Source organism: Scomber scombrus, chromosome 4 (assembly GCF_963691925.1).
Source record: "Scomber scombrus chromosome 4, fScoSco1.1, whole genome shotgun sequence".
Lineage (NCBI taxonomy): Eukaryota > Metazoa > Chordata > Actinopteri > Scombriformes > Scombridae > Scomber > Scomber scombrus.
The window spans coordinates 11,751,542-11,768,471 of record NC_084973.1 but is presented as its reverse complement, the minus strand read 5'-3'; the positions used below and the strand labels follow the sequence as shown (position 1 = coordinate 11,768,471).

Here is a 16,930-nt window from a genome sequence, read left to right as displayed (position 1 = left end):
ATGGAGCAGTGAGGCCTTGTGTTTGTGTGTGTGTCGTATGATGCTACTTGTGGGCAAGCTCATGCTGGGATTTTCCAATGCCACCCCCGTCAGTGGGAAGCCCTATATGGGGACATGTCAGCGCCTTGTTTGCTTGTTGTGCCGATGAAGCTGGGGGTGGGGCGAGTGGGCAGCTTTGTTCAGGTTCCAGGATTCCCTTCAAATGAGTCAGCCAGCCCCCACTCAAACCGACTGTTACCTTGGGAACTCAGGCTTGGGCTTCCCTCAACAGTACTAAAGTACAGACTCATCAGCACCCATACTCACTAACATACACACACAGTAGCTGTAAAGGAAGCAGGACCCAGGTTGGATGAATTTAGTTCATTAATATGCTTTCACTTTGGCCTGTACTGCCCTGTTAGGCCCAATCTGCTCTATGAGAATGAGATGACCAAATCAGCACGGCTACTTTGTTAAGGAGCGTTTGTAATGTATGCAAATTGGACTGAATAGATGAGGGTGATAATGAGTTTGGCTGGCTAGTTTCTTAAGTCAGTGATTTGAGTAATAGTATGCTTCCCTACTAATGAGCATGACTGAAGGAGTGTAGGTTTGGTACATCACAAGTGTGTCGGCTGATGTCAGTGATGGCTTGAGTTCAGTTAATAACTGGACTGTTTATGTTTCCAACTCAGTTCATTACCAAAGCCAAATGAGTTTCCTTTACTAAAGCCATTAGTCTAACAGGCAATTGTTAAGTGGGTTAATTTGTTGATGCATTGAAGCAGATCAAGGGTGACTCCCCCACTGGCTTTCACCCTGTCCTGCTGAGGCCAATCCACCCCGCTTAGCTGATCACCATTAGGTTGCTCTACCAACCAATCACCCCAGACTCAAGACCATAGGCTTTTTAATAACACAGGCTCATTTTACCACTACTGGACACACCAGAAAAAGTATTATCAAGCTTTTGTTTGAATTAATATGGAACATAATAATTTTTTAAATTTTTTTAAAGGACATTTTGTTGTTTATTTTGATGATAAAGAACCTGACCGAAAAGACAAGAAAGAATTTTATTACAAAATCAGTGCACACATTTCAATTTAACCAATAAAATATTACTTCACTAAGTTGAATTGATTGGTATTCCTTCTTCTTTCTTTTTTTTGATGGTGATGTGAGGAGCAACTACATCACTGCTAGTATTTTGCAGAACATGAATAAAAAAATAATACATACATTCAGCATCAACAGTCATGGCCATCTACCAGCTGCTCAACCATGATATAAATGCCACAAAAACAAAGGCTACTTCCAGGTTATGCATCACATGGCTGTGCCAAGGTCTGTTTGAATGCCACCTTTGTATATCCGACAGGTGGAAGGTAGCCGTCTCCAGCTGGCCAGCTTTTGAATTTCAGAGAGTTCGACTGAGGGCCATTGTCTATAGAAACCACGTGAAAAGCAACTCTAGGAAGCCTGTTACCATGCAAACTCTGCACAGACCTCCTATAGCCTCTAGTAGAAAATATTCTAGACCATCACAAGATGACATTGGTTGCACAGTATACCACAATGCTCCCTATAGAAAAGCTCCTGGTTCACTGAGTGAGACATGATTTTGTGGCTGGCATCACTGAAGCCTGCAGAGTTACTTGTTTATACAGATTTTACTTCAGTTCAGAAGTTTATTAGCTCCACTGAGGTCTTTGAGGATGACCCATGGACTAGAGCTGGGAGAGTGTGTTCTACTAAGTGGCCAGCTGGAAGTCTGGGAGAGAGTCAGTTGTGTCCAGGCCTGAATCTGCTGATAGATGGACTCCTGACCTGCAGGAATGTGGCAATTAGAGTTGTAAGGGCTAACAATGTGTCATTTTTAGGATCTCACAGAGTGGAGCGGTGTTGTGGTTGTGCCTACCTTCTTTCTGGCCACCAATCACTGCTTCCAGCCGCTTCTGAAGCATAGCAGTCACTTTGTTATGCAGTTTGAGTAGAGATGGAGCAGACATGGTGCACATGTAGGATGACCAGTCATATGTTAGTATGGAGTAGGGTCCAATAGTTGAAGACTGAGTGCCAGTCCACACTTCTACAGACAGTGGCCTGTTGTTGGTGCCACAGTGAGCCATTGTTAAGGGTTGCCTGTCGAGAGTTTAGTCATCAGGAGACATGTTTGCACTGTCCTGACAAAGAAGGAAAAGAGAGAGCACAGGTAGGGAAAACTCCATCTTTACCATCTACCTGTAAGATAGCATCAACAACCGAGAAAATGTACAGGTTGTAACTGATTTACAGACATCACCAACACCAGTTGCAACCCTCTGAATTAGGGTATAGTATCCAAATGATATGCCTTGTGATAAAGTGCAGTATCTAGATTATATACCACCTCGCTCAGTGATTACAAGGATAAGCCCCAGCCCCATTAAACCCTGAACGGGATATGAAAGTGGATTGATAGATTTATGGATAGATGGTGTTGGTATAACATTACTAAATCATTTGTCAGTAAATTGAAGCAGGTGAGGTTATTGAATCCAAAAGTCAAGTGATCTTTTCACTTAAAAGCGTCTGGTGACTTGGTAATTTTAAATGTAGAACTGGCAAATTATATTGTTTGACTAAAAAAGGAAATCTTCTATTGATAATGTTATTAGAAAACAAGAAATTTGATTGCTACCAACAGACATTCCATGAAAACTTTATCAAGATTATGAAGCCTCCCAGATGAGCAGTGACATGATTCTCTCTATCACTTTGGGGTAAAAAAAAAAAAAAGTGCTTAACCTGTAAACGGTGAGGCTCCTTGTGAGACAGATTTTTAATTCACAATAACCCTCCAAATGAATGGGCTGATTAGTGAGGCGAAGATGAGGAGGCAGTCATAAACACTTGGCTTTAGTAGAATAGGCAGGGGGGGGAGGGAGGATGGGTGGCTGTGGCGGTACAAGTCCAGCCTCAGAAATAGAGCTGTGAACACCATCTGTCATGCTCTCTCTCCCCGTCTGTTAGCCTGACTGCAAGTAAAAGGGAGAATGATGCTCTCAGAACTGCATTAGAAGGACGTGGGTGCTGATTGTCGTAGGTGTGGGTTTACAGGGTGTGCTAGGGAGGGGGAGGGAAGTGGTGGATATACAAGGAGGTGCATGAGTAACTCTTGCTGACAAAGGGAAGCACTCACCCACACAGAGAAGGAGAAGGGTTTTTGGGCAAGTGGGTATTCCTGGTGAAACCGCACCCCTGCACCCACCCACCACCTCCTCACGAACTCCTACCTATTGGCTCTTGTCAGAGGATTCCTAGCAGAAGTTATATAGACACATTATACAAACACACCGCTCATCTGCTCCTAATAGCACTTGTATTATATTAAACGTGTACAATGTTTAGCAGGTTTACCTTTTAGACCCACCACAGGTGCATCAGTATCATCAATGATCATTATCAATAATGTCCTGATGGCTGTAGAGGTGGTATCAACTCTGAACTAACTCTAGAGGAAAACATGGATCATTATGTGGATTCTGATAAATGAGTTGATCTGGAGCAGCATAGGATGTGCTCAGTTGGAACAGAGAGCCCAAGTTGTTGCGCTGAATATTGTTGGTTGGAGTGTCAGGCTATTACGTGACCCACAAAAAAAGCTCTGCTGCATAGCTTTTTCCAGATTTTCAGAATTATTCATTGCTCATAACGTGTAGGTTGTTCGGGATCCTTTAGTCTTTTTTCTGAGTCAGAGTGTGAAATGCAGTCTTTTAAACATGAAGGCAAGCTGGGACAGGATGAACAACAGGGAGAGGCAGTATGAATTATCGGTCACACCACAGCTGGATTCAGGTTATTTAGGTCTGATTTCTTCAGTGGAAACAGGCTCTCACATTAAAATTGAGCAGAGAAAAATATTCCAGTGATGAAATCTACAGTTGAAATAGTTCCTTTTACATTTGGGGCAAGTATTTGTTGATATATTTAACGTATAAATTCTTCTAATGTTAATTTTGGTATTGAAAACAACAACGCTGTTTTCCACAGTTGTCTCCCACATGTAGGTCAAAGGTCAGGGTCAGCTGTACAACAGCTTGTAGGTCCTGTCTTGTGGACCATTCAGCAGGGCACATGTTTCTGTTGTGTCCTCTCTTCAACCCAGGAGTTGTCCCTACTCACTGCCCCCCCTGCTGCCACAAATATATCACTAGACCTTTGGAAAGGGTCAGCAGTGTTATTCATTACATTGAAATACACTCACTGTCACAGTTAGTTTGAACTACAATCAACCAACAAAAAATCTGGCACTGAAAGATTTTCTGATCATATTGATTGGATTCATGTTTTCATTTCATATACAAGGTGACGTAGGACAAAGATCCACCAGGTGCCATAACTTCTCTCCCTCTGTTGTTTGCTGCTCACTGTTTCTTGATGTATTTTATCAAAAATAATGATCTCTTAAAAATGACATTATATATTTAAATATTTAAACACCTGTATGCATCAGAGTCAAAATAATAATAATAAACTGCCATTATGATGCTTTTAGTTTTTACATCTGTGTCAGTTTCTGCCTCTCCCACACTGCTTAGTGTATGATTCACTATCACAGCAACAAGAACGGGTATTCCCCTAGTGTGAGGCTGCAAGGAAACGTTGTCACATTTTGGTTGACAAAATAAATCTGGAATATATTACATGAACTCAATCCAGGTAATATATCTCACACAGTGTTCTTGTTTTGTTGCAGCAACAAAGGAAATTGTCCCTCAACAAAGGAGATTAAATAGACTGTAACTTTATGGTAACCATAGATTAAAGATTACTTCTTTCAGTACTGTCTGATGACCACCAAATGTACATGCTGTTACATGTTCCACTTATTCAGAAATCTTTTAACCTAATGGATAAATTGCAATTATGGCTTGCATGCTTCTGAATCAACTATTTAAAGTACTAAGCTTTTGCTTCTCAGTTGTAAAATCTTGTGATATTGTGATGTGTCATTTCCTCCATGCCGTAGAATTCTGTACAAGTGTTTGCATGTAAGATACTTTTATGTCTATCACACAAAAAGGCTGGTAGAGCACAAATAATTTGTGCATTTTGTACAAATGTTGTTGAGGGTGTCATATTGTCATAGTGTAAGCTAAATATGCTATATGTATTCTTAATTATGTGTTATTGTATGCATTTAGCTCAATGAGTGTTTGAAAACTCATGGCCAACTAAATTTAAAATTGTAATTATGTCTACATATGAAATTATAAAGCAACTCTGGTAATATGTTCATTGGTACATGCATAGATAATGAAGCCATGTCGAATCATATTCATCTTTCTGCTGTTGAAATGACACAATTTGCAAATATCCAGAGGTTGAAGCACTGACACAGTAGCTGTGATTACTCTGGGTTTTTGTGATAAAGATACACATTTTAATATGTTTTATATTAAAGTGCTTCCAATTTAAACACATTGCTAATAGAGACAACTTGGGAATTAACACAAATTAACTGCATGTTCCACATTTGGATTCTGAGTAAACATACTGTACAGATACAATAGTCGATACTACTGTTTTCTCTGACATCTGCCTCTGCAAATGTAACTTTTATCTGCAGCTTGAGGCCAGCACAGATTTTCCAAAAATATAACTGTATGTAGTTGGTCAGCATAGATGTTGTACTGCAAAAGAGGTACGCTGTTTATTCTCAGTGTACACATTTGAAGACGTTTCATTAGAACAAGGGCCCAACACACTTCCTTACACCAGATTTTCCTCCAAATCCTGAACTACATGTTCAGTAAATCACATTTTATCTAGTATGTTACCTTTAAAACTATTTTATGCTTTTCTCATTATGTTTACCATATTTTGTAGCTGTAGCTATTGTCAACAGACATGATACCCGTGCTAAATGTTTAAGTATAATACATATATATATTGTATTTGTTTGTATTGGGTAGCTTTACAGTTTATGGTGTGTCAAGTCTCAGTGCTTTTAACTTTTCTAACCCTGGGCTCAGCGCATCATCCTCACTGAGGATATCATTGATCTAAGATTAACTTCATCAATGCACAATGGGGCTTTTGATTCCCCCTTACAAAGCTGTAATAGATTTACTATATGAAAAACGCTGTGGTGCAAACAAGCACATCTATCTTAAATACTAAAATATAAAATTAAAATATCACAAAACTAGTTGAAATTACTTAAATTAGAGACTTATGTGGACGCATGTTCACCAGCTCATTGGTGGGTATAACAGACATTGTGTGAGTCTAATAATCATATTACATCCCTGATATATGACATCATCATTGAGATTTTGCACGGGTGGGGTTAACAAGAAAATCATTCAACTGGATTGAGAAGCATTAGGTGAATTTAATTAGGGCAAACTGCAATGAATTCCAACCTGTCAAGTGGTGTTTTAATAATTTGAGTCATCATTTTAATTTTCAGTACATTTCCCCTTTGAGATGTATTTTTGTCCACAAATGTAACCATAGAACTTAATCATTATTAGAATTTTTGTACATGTACACCTGCATACATATGTATACCTAATTAAATAAAAATAAGTATTACAAAAATGAAGTAACACCTATTAAAGACCATATTATAAGCTTAAATTGTTGTTAATAAATACAGTTAACGCAGCAAGTGGCTGTCAATCATTTAGTGGTGAGAACTTTTCACTTTGTGCCCCGCCCCCACAGCAGGGTCCTGAGGGAGGCCGCCCACCATGTGAGACTGTCCTGTAGATTACTGTAAGCAAGTCGTCACTCCCTGTTGAACATCAGGGGTCAGTGACCTCACGGCTATAAAGTCTGCTCTGGAAAAGATCATTATTATTATTATTACCTTATTTTTATTATTTATATATGTTTGTATGAATTTTGACTCATCTTTTATTATTTGGCTGAATTTCAATATTGCCTTCATTTGCTGTTGTTTTTACTCGATGTATTGTAATGAAATTAAAAGGGCATAGGGTGCCATGGAGAGTGAGCGAGAGCCGAGCATTAAAATGTGGGAAAATGTTGCACGCTCAAATGTTGACTACCTGTTGCTATGGCAATGGGTTTGGATCCTGCAGGCTGCAGGACTCTTGCTATTTCTAAATAAAGCTTTTTTTCTCACTGATCAGCAGATGAAGATACTCACAGTTGAAACTAATCTTCTGAATTTTATCAGCCTGTGTAAACACTGGTGCTGTGCACTCTAATACTTACTGCTTAACCTCCAAAACAGCAGTTACAGGATTATAGATAAAATGATGCACAATAAGGAACACATGCTTCACTACTGCTACATTTTTGTACACAAAGAATATAGAATAAATGTATATATGCTAATATGAATGAATCATTGCACAGTTATGCATCTCAATCATTAAGACATATTTTTGTTTTGTTTGTGACATTAAATTATCAATATGAACAATAGATAGCTCCAAACATAATTTCATCACCTGCCAAGTGACAGGTGAAGTTTTTTCATAAACAAAGTCTTCATCTGATTGGTCCTCCAATCTCCTTTTCCTTTGGTGCACATCATAATTGTTGGATGCAAACGGTTTATGCATTTTCCCCAAGATGTGTAACTAATCAAATCTACAAAAAACAATTGTTGCTGAGTTGGTCTACATACAATAGAAATGCAGCTTCAGTGTTTCAATCCTACTATAATGTGTAATCTATTGGTCTCCATTATCTACTGAACTGAAAACTCTGCTGAAGGAGAGGAGAGAAAATGCTCCTTGTCCTGCATGTCTATTGTCCTTTCGTGCTGTCTAGTAACACAGTACCTTTGTCACCCTGCGGGGGGAGCCTGTGTGTGGAGAAACAGGGCAGAAATAGGTGCTGGGACCAGATATTTGATGCCTATGATGGGGACTTCCATGCTTACCTCAAGTGGGTTTTGGGCCATTTCACAGACAACATATTTAGCCCTTTTCCACCCACTCAAGGATGCAGCCGTCTTGCAGTAAGCAGCCAAGTCTATTAAATAAACATTCCTGTGTGCAATTTGCAGTGTGAAGTGCCTGACTGTGTACTTCCTGGGGATGAGGGAGTTTAACCTGACAAATATACAGTAGAAAATACTGAAAAATAACTTCACTGCACATCGGGTTACATGATGTCTGTTTCTAGGCAACAAGAAGTTAATATACAATTAATAATATGGGAAATTGCTACCTGGAAAACCACTAACTGGTTTAATTTGCTTGGAAGCTGTCATTTGATAGTAATATCACAGATCATTCATATTTTTAATTAGACATATTTAAACATTTTAATGTGAACTTGTGGTAGTTGACTTTTTTAAATTACTAGTGATAAGTGATGTTTTTTTTCCCCAATTATCATCTAAATGTTGATGTCTATCAGATCTATGCAAGATACAATCCTTTCCTATGATGAAATATAATTTAGTCAAAATTTAGCAATTTATCAGGTTTGACTAACAAAACTGCCTCTGAACAAAATTGGCATTGGCATTAAATGAGCTAAGGAAGCGCAGAATACAGTATTTGGCTCTGGGAACACAGAACTAAGGGAGTAGTGACCAGATAAGCGACCTTTAACAGAGGTTTGGTCTTAAAAATGGATTATATTGCATTGTAGATATGTCAGCTGTAGTCTAAAAGTTCATCTCCTGAATGTTTTTCCTCACTGACTGTGTCTGAATTAACAGGGAAGTACACTCAAGAAAGGACATATGCATGGGACAACCCTCACTGGTAAGTAGGGTTTTCAGCTGACCATTCATTTTTTGGATATACAGCTTCTATTTGTTTATTGTAAAATCCAGATGTATGAAGGGGATCTTGAGCCACTTATGTTTAGAAACCTTGTGCAATGAAAAAGACTGGGACATCAAACACGGGTGGCATGATAATTATGCATTTAGCATTTTTTGCCATGTGGCTTCATTCATCAATCTTAGCTCTCCTGACTCTGATTCTTTGTTTATCCCTGCAGACTATCATCCTCCAACTCCACCACAGAAGTCCGGTTTTCACCGCTACCAGTTCATGTTGTTTAAGCAGCCGCCAGACACAGCAGTGTCACTCACGGAGCAGGAGAAGTCAGTCCGTGGTAATGACCAGCACTCACCAGCACCTTGAGTTCACAACACTGCTGGCCTCTGTGGTATCATCTATCATATACCAACGCTGATCAACACAGCTGCCAGCAGTTTGTTGTTGAATCAGCAATAGAAAGATTAACCAAAGGTTTGAAACTCAAGGCCCAAACATTTCCTCTCAAATTAACCACATTATATGTTTAAACTGTAATTTTTGTGGCTTTAGGTTTTGTGTTTTAGGAACTGCATATGTATGAAATCCCTGCAGTTACCTTTACAGGCTACTACAGGTATTTTTGTAAGCATGCACTAATAGATTATTCTATTCCCTGACATTTTGCGTTATTTTACAACACTGTAAAATGAGTGGGCTTAATCTCATATTTGGGATGAAATGTAACCATATTAGGTGATAACAAATGCATCAGTTGCACTATTTAAGCTGATATTGTTAGTGATATTATGTTCCACAGCACTTCCTGTCAACACTATCTAACCAGTTTTAACCCCAGGTTTCAGTCTGTGGCTGTGTTTGGTCCAGACAGATGTCAATGCACATAATGCAGAAAAAAATCATGAGCGTTTAATTGTAGCATTTCAAGTTGCTTTAGGAAGACTGTTTTCTCTAAGTGCTTGAACTTAACAAAGGGAATGTTAATGAGGTTAGTGAGTGAGTCTGTTGCAGTGTTAATGCCTGGAGGGTCACGACAAGTATTGTTGGCACCCACGCACACCTGCACGAGCCTTGCTGACCACATCTCGTTAACCTCCACCGAATCTGAAAGCCTCATCAGCAGATACACATGAACATATTTAGTTTTTAAATGTGTTAAATTTTAAACCACTGCTAAGATCATTAGTTAGTCATTTTCGTTGCGTGTCTCTGAAAAGACGACTTTGCTTGTTTGTCTTGCAGTGTGCAGAGTTATTGTTTTGTATACTTCAGGTTTTCTTTACTTTTCCTCCCCCCTGAAGTCTCTGGGAAGGTGGGCAACTGCACATGGATGTACAATACCTCACAGGAGGCGTGTCTGACTGTCTGCTCTACTCGGGTCACAGCCGGTGATTTGAGGGGGGGATCAGGGCGTTTTGAGACTTCAAGCAATGCAGCCGTGAATGAGTGGAGCTGCCAGTCTGTGCTGTTTGAAGTTTTGACGGCTGTGTCAGCAAACAATCCAGGCACATTAGGCTGAGGTCTGTTTGATGTTGAAACCTCTGGAAAAGGAAATGTCAAAAGAGATGTACTTTTTTTGTATTTTGTGTATCCAAACTCACATTTGGGGAGGTTGAGATGAACACTTATCACATTGTTAAGGTATTCATTGTGTCAAAGGTAGTTACGCTGAAGAGAAATAATAGCGTGAATAATAGCCTGCTATTTAGAATATTTTTATATTTTTTGTGTGAAGTAAACTGGAGCAGACTCATTTTCTGCTACCAGCTCCAATAGTTGCCCCCACATTATGAAGCGATTGAACTGAGTGGATCCACCCATCCTTAATCTACTGGATGAGTTTAACTCCCGCTGTAGCACTTCCTCTCTCCGGCAAACTGTTCTTTCTATTCAAGGGAAATGAAATTAAGAAATTCACTTTCAGATAATCAAATGTTTCATCGGATGGGTCAATTCTGGAGAGGATAACTGCTTTAGTAAAATGGGTAATGGAAATATGTAGTGCGTGACATATTAAGGATGGACGCCTAGTCATGGTTTATTAATAGAAAAATGTTTGATTTTACAGCAATTATTTGCTCATCTGAATTCAGTGGTGTACCTGCTGTATTATTACCGGCATCCACTTGGCCATGAGCATGGTATTCCTGCATTGACAAGAGGAACGGAGGGAATCCCATGTCTCCCCACCTCCTCCGTTAAGTATGTTCACTTATTAGCGTCTGTCCTCCCTCCATGTGGTGTGACACAGAGAGCATTTTTCATAGCCCATGACATTAATTGATGTGATTTGCAAAGGGAGAGCATTTAGTCGTGGGTGGGAGACTCCTAATGATCGTTTTCCACTTCCAGTAGGACAGTCATTGACTCAATTTTATCGCAAATTTGTTATCTTTTTTCTTTCATCTCTGACCATCACTTAAGTAATAAAGGGGGTGAACAATGAGAGGTGGAGCAGGGCTGTTGTGAGGAACCGTGGGAGTCTGCTGTGCCTCCTGTGTTAAGGTTATGAATGTGGGTCAGTGAACTGATGGAGACAGCTGGTTTGTTACACAAGGAGCTACAGGGGGGCTGCGCTCTTGGCACCGGGCACAGGGGCGTGATCATAGGGAATCCCCATCGCTCTGGCTCAGGAACGCTGTCCCTGACTGTAGGCTGCCCCCGTGCCAGGGTGGGGGGCAGGCGTGGGCACACAGGCCCTCGTGATACTTGTCAGCCACTTGGCAAGTCCTCAATATGTCCTGCTACTGTTTTGTGCCGGCGAGTCAGTTTGTCAAGGCAAACAGTGTTACAGTGCCGGGGAGGGAAACACTGAGGCCTTTAGAGTGAACGTCTAGTGTTCTTTCAGCTTATACAGTAGTTTGCACATTTACAGTTCACACATCCATCTCTCTGTCTCCTCACTGGGACCCAAACAGATACTGTGGAATGGTCCGAAACAGTAATGTGGCCAACGCATGAAGAGCAGCATCTGAAATACTGGCTGAAGATTAGAGTAAAAGTTGAAAATGAAAAATTGATCAAAGTCATTATTCTTGTCCAAATTCTCCTGTATTTTTGTGTTAAATTACAGAGGAGAGGATGAACATGATGATCACGCTGCGTGAATGAATGGATCACAGTGGAGTTAGCTGCTGGATGGTGCACGTTGCTCATCTTGCTTCCTAGAGTCCCTACTGCCAGCTCAGCACACTCCACAGTAATTGAAGCCATTTGCAATGTTGCAGTGTGGTAATGGGCAGATCCATGTCTACCACCCACCCACAGCCTCTACCATTAATCAGAGCTGCTTTGAGTCAAGAGAGCCAGGATTTGGTTGCTACAGAAGGCCTGACTTTCAGCCAGGAGTCGGCTGACTTAAAGGAACACTTTGACGTTTAAAATTTTGGCTGGTCTCTCTCTCTCTCTCTCTCTCTCTCTCTCTCTCTCTCTCTCTCTCTCTCTCTCTCTCTCTCTCTCTCTCTCTCTCCCTCTCTCTCTCTCTCTCTCTCTCTCTCTCTCTCTCTCTCTCTCTCTCTCTCTCTCTCTCTCTCTCTCTCTCTCTCTCTCTTCTCTTTCTCTCCCTCTCTCCCTCTCTCTCTCTCTCTCTCTCTCTCTCTCTCTCTCTTTCTCTTTAACAGTCTAGTCAGATTTGGGGTAAAGTTTTCTAAATTTTTCTTCAACTCCACTTACTGAGCTTAATTGTATTAGAATTTACCACCGGCATCAATAATCAAAGTGGAGCCAAAATGGTTCGTCAATCAGTCAATTAGTCAATTAGTCAATTAGTCTGTAATAAACACATAACCAGCAACTATTTTGATAATCAGTGAATCCTTTAAATCATTTTTCAAGCATAATTGTCAAATATCCCTGAATTCCAGCATCTCAGTTGTGATGATTAGCTTTCTCTTATGTGATTATGAACTAAAAATCTTTAGTTTAAAAATCTAACCCTAATAAAACAAGAAATGTTTGGGGTTTTAATAGATAGGTGGATAACAGAAACATGGAAGAGAGAGATGCAAGAAAGGTCCTGGGCCGGACTCAGACCAGGGACATTGTGGCTCATAGTGGGCGTCATAACTCCTACGAGGAAACTTGGAATTTGATGATGTTTCCTTGGACTTCAGTAAATTGTGATGGCATTGCATTTTTCCACTGTATTCTCTTTAGTCTTTAATGGCCAAATTCTTAACCAATTAATCAAGCAAATAATCTGATTGAAACAGATTAATTGATAATGAAAATAATAATTAGTTGCTGTTCAAGTTGAAATAGAGTTGACTAATCAAATTGCAAATTCATAGATAATTAATATAATTGATAGATGAAGCCCTAGTTATAACCCTTAATGAGTGCATGCTTCCTCTATTCACAAAACATTCTGTTTTTTCTAATTGACTAGGACAACCACTGCAAACGAGCTAAACAATACAAATACATAATGTAACAGGTGATAAATATGACAATATATTATGCAGCGAGGTGCAATTTAGTGTGAGCTTCAATACAAGACCATCAACATTAAAACACATCACACAACTCTTCTCCAGCGTACCATTGCCATTCATTCATGACAAAAACATTTGGTGAGTAAAGCATGGTGCATGACAAAAGAATTGTATGCATTTTAAAGGTAAAGAATATTAACCAAATATCTTCAACATGTGACTGAATATGGAGTCCCCAGCAAGGTGACAACAGTTGGAAACAATGTAGGCTGCTATATTAACAGCAGGCAGTGAGCTGAGATCGGCAGCCAAACGTGACACCATTCCTCAGCCCAGGTTCCAACACAGCAAGTATCTGCTGCTGAAGCCTTTTTTGCGCAAGGCACATCTCTGCTCCAAGGCCACTGTTCCCTGACTTACCCCTCACTTTTAAAGGCCACAAAGAGAATTTAAGATTGCATTACTGTTACTATGAATATTATGTGAAAAGCTCAGTGCAGCTGTTACCCTGACATGGCTTCTCTTACTTTACTGCAATGAACAGGATCGCTTGGTTTTGAGTATTTTTGAGACACTATAAGAGGTTTAGCAGGGACACCGCCCACACCACTAAATGTAGCAGTTCTGTGTCACCTCACAGCAGTCCTGATCTCCCTGCCATACCCAGACAGAGAGGCAAGGTGGAAACAAAAAAGGAGGCAGGAAGACTTAAACATCGCCCTCAGGTCCCACACTATCTGTCCTTTCCATGAGCAGGCAGATGGGAGAAGCGGAAACACGTCTCCGCACCCAGCCTATTTTAAGGTCACTTGTAAGTCTAGGCATTTGCAGGGTACCAGCCAGCGTGATACCACTAGATATTGTGAATTTGCCTCTTTTTGGACTGCGCCCAATGATTGCACAGCTTTAGATGGGATTATGTGTGTAAAGCCTTACAAGCAGTGCCTCATTTTGACTCACCGTTTGATCGTCATTCTACAATAAGATGATCTTCAGTGTGACATTTTCTGTTAGAGGAAATGTTGCCTAACATTGTGGCAGGTTCTCCGTACGAAAGGAAAAAAATAAAGTTGAACTTTTTGCATGTGACTGTCATAAAAACCAAATCTGTCACATGACTTGTTAACTATTTCCCACTATTCAGTGAAAAATGTGTTGTGCACCTACCTCACACTGAAGCTTTCTTTAAAGTGCTACCTCTAAAGGGATGAGGGACCTTATTCTGGTAATGCAGGGGAGTTTGAGGATCTGCAGAGGCGGTGCATTATCCCCCACTGAAGCACAGGCCAGAGGGGCCAACGGGGCCAAGCCCTATCATACAGACAGGTCACTTGACTCTGTTGCCCTCGCTTGATTATTGGAGCACTTTCTGCAGGCATTACTCATTCACAGAGAGGACCAGGGCAGATTCAGGTACTCATCTGCTCATCTTCCAGTTATTATTCATCATCCTCCCCAGCTGAGCTCAGAACCTGACCTGACCTCATGGCAAACCCAGACACACAGTGGTGTCAGTCTCATAAGCTAAACATGTAGGGAGGAACATGAAGGGTGTATGAGCTGAAAATAGTTGGGTAATAATTTCGTAATACTGTCATTTTTTGTTTTAAACTTTTGATTTCTATAAAGATGAACACAGAAAGTTAAAAGAAATCTGCTTTAAAATTTGATGGCTGTTGTCTGAAAAACAATTTTTATTCTGGAAAAGGTCTGATAGCTTTGAATAAGACAAGTCTTTTAGGTAAGTCTGAAATGTAAATGAACCTTCTTATTTGTTTCTGCATTGTTGGGAGGTGAGTGAGAGTGTAACGCTCCTCCCAGATCTCGTCAGTGATGCCGGAGGATACAAACTGTGGCTCCCTGATGGTGAAAACAGCCACAGCAAAGGCCTGTAAAGCAGCTGCAGCGAGAGGTCAAAAGCAGTAATGTTTCTATCCAGGCAGAGTCAGACTCGACCTCTAACTGTGAGACCATTCTCTCAACAGATTTGGGCCCTTTCAATAGTTGGCTTTCTTTTCAAAAGATTATTTTTCCTACGCTATACTTGAGCAGCTGTTAATGTAATTACTCCACACGGAAATACCAGAATGTCAGCGATTCCCTGGATTAGGGAGCAAGACATTATCTTACGTACACCCAAACATGTGAAGATGCAGGCAGACAGATATTTAAGTCTCTCCAGAATCTGTTGAAGTGTGCAAGTTTAAAGCATGCAGGGTTTTGTTGCCTTGGAATAATAATTACGAATTTGTCTTTTTTTTTTTCTTTTTTTTTTCATAAACGGAGGGGAAACTGCAGGGATTCAGCGGTTGTCAAAATCTAAGAAGTGATATTGTCATACCAGCCGGATGGCCGTCTGGTGTTTGTTTAAAAGGGGAGGGAAGAAAAAAAAACAGTCCAGGCGATTGAATCATATCTTCTTGCCAATACGTCCTTGCGTTCCCACCTCCATCATTACAGCAACATGTTTTATTTTCAGCAGTGCTGTTCTCAGTGACTCACGTCCCAGAGCCATGTGCTGCTCAGTTAGGCCTCAGATCCTTTAAACATGGACTGAGCGGTCATGAGAAATGCTCTTGTAATGTAATAGACATTGAACTAAGACTGTACTCAATTTAAGCAGGATATCATTAGGATAAAATACTTTTTGTCTAATAGACATGTTAAGTTAAGGTGCTTTATATTATTTTGATCCATCTGCACAACAAGCTTGTATCAGATTGAAAATGAACCCTGGTTTTCAGTACTTGTCCCCCTCAAATGTCTGGAAAAATAAAATAAATATATGTGTTTGTGTCATCCTGCTGTCACAGGTAAATGGGATCTACAGGCCTTCATCAAAAGGTTCCATCTGGGAGCACCTGTGGCCACTCTGCAGTTTCTCACCCAAAACTACAAAGACTGAAGGATGCTCAGATACCAAAGAGATGTCTTGGAAGAAGAATCTTTCAATACAATAATATATTATGTTTTTCCACTTACTATGAATAAATTCCTCAAAGCTTGCAGCAGGTCAGCTCTCTATGTCTCTATCTTATCACGTAGAGAAAGAGATAGAAAGAGAAAGAAAGAGATTTCCTCTTTGTGTTACACCAGCTTCTGGGTTTTGATGTTGCGCTGTATCTCTGTCACGTGATCTGTAACCAAGGATTTGGGAGATAAATTTCGAGCTCACTGGGGATTTCTTATTAGTTTCCGAACACTGTCTACAAGAGAAGGAAGACGGTCTGATATCACAACTCAGTGTGGAAAGAGTTGATTCTAATTCAGGGGCGGAAACACGTCAGGGCCAAAAAAAGGAAGTGGGAGGTGAAACCGAGACCGCAACACAGCCGGATGCCGCAGTGGAACTTGAACCAAAATACTCTTCTGAGTGACAGGACAGGGGGGAGGGGCTGCAGTGCCTGTGGTGAATCGGGTGAAGGGAACTTACTGTTTGTGTAATTGTTTATCATATTTCCATTGACCACTCTTACCCCAATCGGAAACATTGAGTTACTTTCAGGTCCTTGATTGATTTTTTTCTGAAACAAAAGCTGCTTTCTCTAAATGCTGAAGTGTCCTTGAATGTAACTTTGGGATGATGAACCCAATTTGAACTTTGGACAGTTGCATAAGAGGCCCACCTGGCAGGTCTGTAGAGGATGGTGTGGATAAACTTTTCAACCCTTTCACTAGGAGATACTTTTCAGACTTCGTGGGTCTTTGTGAAGGGTGGGTCAGAGTACCCCCCAGGAGGAATATTGGTTT

The 16,930-nt window shown here is 40.4% G+C and overlaps 1 protein-coding gene across 1 annotated transcript in view; it reads left to right on the top strand.

The window, feature by feature from the left end:
- The window catches only part of LOC133979751 (phosphatidylethanolamine-binding protein 4), a 56,219-nt gene extending 40,051 nt beyond the window's left edge, over positions 1-16,168 (top strand). Inside the window, exons 4-6 of the mRNA XM_062418345.1 lie at positions 8,681-8,726; positions 8,968-9,084; positions 15,994-16,168. Of these exons, the coding sequence (XP_062274329.1) occupies positions 8,681-8,726; positions 8,968-9,084; positions 15,994-16,085 (255 nt within the window). The 3' untranslated portion in view covers positions 16,086-16,168. The remainder of the gene's footprint in view (positions 1-8,680; positions 8,727-8,967; positions 9,085-15,993) is intronic.
- Positions 16,169-16,930: the final 762 nt, after the last annotated feature.